The sequence below is a fragment of the Alosa pseudoharengus genome, unplaced genomic scaffold, assembly GCF_046254945.1.
Source record: "Alosa pseudoharengus isolate Yale_2024_CS ecotype anadromous, Long Island Sound unplaced genomic scaffold, YU_APseudo_1.1 YU_APseudo_1.1_scf_19, whole genome shotgun sequence".
NCBI classification, from domain to species: domain Eukaryota; kingdom Metazoa; phylum Chordata; class Actinopteri; order Clupeiformes; family Clupeidae; genus Alosa; species Alosa pseudoharengus.
Window position 1 is genome coordinate 11,207,882 of NW_027468657.1, and position 4,212 is coordinate 11,212,093.

General features: G+C 41.0%; 1 protein-coding gene across 1 annotated transcript; it reads left to right on the forward strand.

The window, feature by feature from the left end:
- Positions 1 to 3,952, forward strand: glod5 (glyoxalase domain containing 5). Its single transcript, XM_076291687.1, has 4 exons — positions 1 to 112; positions 2,031 to 2,186; positions 2,482 to 2,637; positions 3,075 to 3,952. The coding sequence occupies exons 1-4, from the start codon at positions 59 to 61 to the stop codon at positions 3,195 to 3,197; spliced, it is 489 nt and encodes a 162-aa protein (XP_076147802.1). The 5' UTR covers positions 1 to 58; the 3' UTR covers positions 3,198 to 3,952.
- The last annotated feature ends 260 nt before the right edge of the window (positions 3,953 to 4,212 follow it).

Sequence of the window (4,212 nt, forward strand, 5' to 3'; positions counted from 1 at the left end):
ATCTCGCTCCGCCTATATATTTAGAAGAAGTTTCAACATCCTTCTGTTAACTTCGACGATGGCTTTGAGAACACTCTGCGTTTTATCACGTTTCCAACTAGCCTATAGCAAGGTATGAAGGTGTTAGTAGCCTAATGTGCTCGTCTTTTCTAATGGTTTTGTAGAAATTACCTGCGTAAAAGTCCGTGAAGATGGGCTATCTGTCTGTGTGAAGGCTGTGTACATCTACGAGCTAGCTCTTAATACTATGTGTTATTGGTACACCGTTTTCTTAGACTATCATAGATATGTTTTCAACTTATATTAGCCTATGTCGATACTTTACTTCCTGAATAGTGAATAAGAAGTGTTAAGCCAGAAAATGTCTATTAAGGGGCTCTGGTTTTAAAACGTTTGCGGAGTCGATGAGAAGCAAGCCCCTTGCTGCAGTTGGCAGATCGGAGCTGGGGTTTAGTGTGGGCGGAGCGCAACGTTGAGCACGTCTTTCCACGCTGACCATGTTTCTTGTTTGCCACTGTTCGATTTAAATATTTCTCAACATAATACCTAGGAAGAATGCTTAACTAAAAGCGTATCCTCAACTTCAAGAGAAAAAAAAACCACACGGGGTTACGAGACTCGCTGTAGGCCTAGGCCTGCATGAAATAACCAGACACATAGCATAAATAATAGCAATAATATCTGTCTAATGCCTTTCATGTCTAGGCCTAGTCTATTTTATTTGATGTGAAAAACTGGCTGTCACTGCCTGAGTGCCAAAGGAAAATGTAGCCTACCATGTGTCTGTTGTTGCACATAGCAGCATAATACCCATGGTCAACAACCACTTTAACTTGTCAGCCTGATCCTGAACAGCTATCTCAAAGTTATTGAGAGGGTATTTTGTAAACATTATGTTAATGAAATTGAATTGTGACATACTATGTATGTTTTAGTCTACAATAACAAATTATCATATTATTATTATGATACACAGAGTAAATGTGTGAGCTGAGCTGCAAACAGCTGTCACTGTGTGCAGGGTTTCATCAGTAGCCTAGCCTATCAATGAACCCCGAATCTCCTTTAGGCTATATATTACATAATAATTCATCCATCTGTTAGCTATATTTGTCTGATAATGATGATGATTAGCCTTTAAGATAAATTATTTTGTGCAATCTGGAGACAGAATAAAGTGAACACATACAGGCAGCAGACACAATTTAATTAAAAGTTACATTTACACATAGCATAGGCCTACTGTTAGGGACAACTGATTGACAGTCACACGTACATATGTATACAGTGAGCATAATAAAACCGACCCCACCCCTTCTCCATCCATACATCTTTATGAGTTCTGAATATTGCAGGGAAGCTACAGCAGATATTGAACTTCACAGTGAGGCCCATATAAGACATTGCACGCGCTGCCTTACAACAGATATTGCCCGTATCCCCATAAATATATGTATATTGAACCCATTTGAGATAGTTTCAAATAATAGGTTATTGAGCCTTGTTTGAAATCCATTACATTCTGTAGTTTTCTTTTTTGAACTTACATGCTGTACTAAGTTAGGTGATGGTGTTCCTTAATCTTCTGCAAAAAAAAAGTATGTGTCTGGAATATCATTAAAGTGAAAAGTAGAAAAATAGTAGAAAAATCGAACTCCATAGACAGTATTTAAACCAGGTAAATAGAGGAACACAGAGACAACGTGGAATGACGTGCTGATTTTGGGCTGAGCTCAACGTTGCACTCCACCCCACATTAAGCCCAGCCCCGATCTGCAAGCTGCAGCCAGGGGTACTTGGAGTCGATTGACATTTCCTTGTACCGTAAATGCTGGAGTATGTGAATGAGAAACAAGAAATGGTTCATGAAATCTTATCTTAACCCTACCCTACGTTGATTACTTGACTTAGCCTATCACGGTTATTTGTCTTAGAAGTTAATAATTGAATGGTACACAAGTCTCATCTCTATTTGTCGCATGACAATACCATTAATAAACTGTATTCCACTGTCCATTTACCCATCCAAGCCCCTGCTATATCGACCGACATTTGGAGTCCGCTTCAAAAGTGCCTGCCCGGTTCAGATCAGCCATGTGGACCACCTGGTTCTGACTGTACGCAGTGTGCCCAAAACTATTGATTTTTACACCTCAGTTTTGGGTATGGAGGTTGTTACCTTTAAGGTAAGTAGTTGAGTCATTTTTCTTTTAAAGGGGTGCTGCTGAGTAAAATATCTCACTTTGATAAGCCATTATTGATAGGCCATGTCAAGGAGTAAAAGAGGCGGCACTTAAGTGCAGTCAAAATCTTGGGACAAAATCATTTCGGTTGACTGTCCACTAGGTGGAAACCTTTGCCAAGTTTTAGAATTGTACCTCTAAGCAGCGAGTGGGCCGCTGCACCTGCAGCAGGCCATTTGTCCTATGCCTCCTCTTCTCCTCACGTGTGCTCCCATTCGCCATCTCAATCGTCCTCCAGGGAGACAGAAAGGCCCTGGGCTTCGGCCAGCAGAAGATCAACCTGCACCAGTCTGGAAAAGAGTTTGAGCCCAAAGCCCAGAGCCCCACACCAGGCTCAGCCGATTTGTGTCTAATCACAAAGACTTCTCTCACCACCGTAGCCGCCCATCTTCAGGTGAGCCCATACATATAGCTTAAGCTCCAAAAATTAGGCCACATCAGTCATAGATACCCTCACCAGTGAGGGAACTGATGACAGTTAGTGTATATTTATCTATGGTTAATAGTGTGTGTGGTGAATTCGTTGTTGTTGTTGTCAGTCAGCACACCCATATAGTGTTTTTGTTCAAATGTGTGTAAAATGTCAGATGTACAAAGGTCAGAGGTTAACTGTGGAAGGCTTAAGATCGACAGCTCATCTATTCGTTTTAAATTCTCAGCCTTTGAGTTATTTTGCATCCCCCATTCTTCAGTTGTGCATCACACAAGTCCGTACCTCACGTAGTGATTGTTATTATTTGAGCCTAAGCAACCAAGATTTTTCATGGACAACAAACTGCTAAACCGTTTCACTTATTTTTACTCTCAAAGCTTTGATTTGTTTGTTTGCAGGACTGTGGAGTGGCCATTGAAGAGGGGCCGGTGGAGAGAAGTGGAGCAATGGGCCCAATCACTTCCCTGTACTTTAGAGATCCGGATCAGAATTTAATTGAGGTGTCCAACTATAATCAGTAGACACAAGGGGGCAGTGTTGAACCTCTTTAAAGCCTTGCTTTTGCAATTTGTCAGTATGTTCAAATCCCTGACAACCCTCATTGGACGATTGAATGATTTTTATGATTTTGTTAAAGCAGACTATTAAGATCTTAAAGAAAAAACTCCATTATTAGTTCATCATCGACTTGACTTTTTTTGCAAATACACTACCAGCCAAAAAGTTTAGACACACCTACTCATGAATGGCTTTTTCTTTGTCTGACTATACATTTTTCTCTATTTAATGTGCCAGTCAGATTTGTGATTGTCAATCATGTGCATCTGTTAATCTTAACATGGCACTAAGAGGCATAGCCTGCGTGGAGGAGGTTATGAGCTACACAGCCTAAGCAGACCCTACTTGATTGCCAAAGGAACAAATATGATTTTGGCCAGGGCTGGTCAACTGGCTGTTTCCAACTCACGCAAGCCTGGGCTTAAAACAGGCAGCGCACTCACACACACTGGCTGATAGCATCAGTTACTGGGGTCAGCGCCTAATGACTTTCTGCCCAGCTGATGCTGTTGGTGGAAAGTGCTTCGAGATGTATTTTCTAGTCCTAATTCTTGCCTACTCTGCAAATACTGCTGCATCCAAACCTAATGGGCTCTGGTTTCTCCACTTTACTGTGTTCATATTTTGAAGCAACAGAGCTGGTTTTTATATTAAAGCACTGGCATGTTGCAATGCTCCTGTGATATTCTAATAAATATGACAACGTATTCATTTTTAAGCTATTCTTTTTTTCTTGTGAAAAGTTGGTCTTAGTTTGGTTAATTTATGTGCACATGTAATATTTTGTGACTGCCTATATTATGGGTGCAAGAAACATGAGATTGCCTAGACACTGATTGCTGCATCATCAAATGTGATAGTTGGGGTAATTGGTTGACCTTTTGGGTAGTGGGTCTACTGTAAGTTCCCCTCTCACATGCCTACCATGTCCGCTCACTACAGCCCTTAGGAGTTGACTGACACCATCGAAATGTTGGT

What these genes read in the sequence shown, in the direction of transcription:
- glod5 (XM_076291687.1), top strand. Translation starts at nt 59, where the DNA reads ATGGCTTTGAGAACACTCTGCGTTTTATCACGTTTCCAACTAGCCTAT. An exon ending in TCCAACTAGCCTATAGCAAG is followed by an intron (nt 113 to 2,030) that starts GTATGAAGGTGT and finishes TACCCATCCAAG; the next exon opens with CCCCTGCTATATCGACCGAC. An exon ending in TGGAGGTTGTTACCTTTAAG is followed by an intron (nt 2,187 to 2,481) that starts GTAAGTAGTTGA and finishes ATCGTCCTCCAG; the next exon opens with GGAGACAGAAAGGCCCTGGG.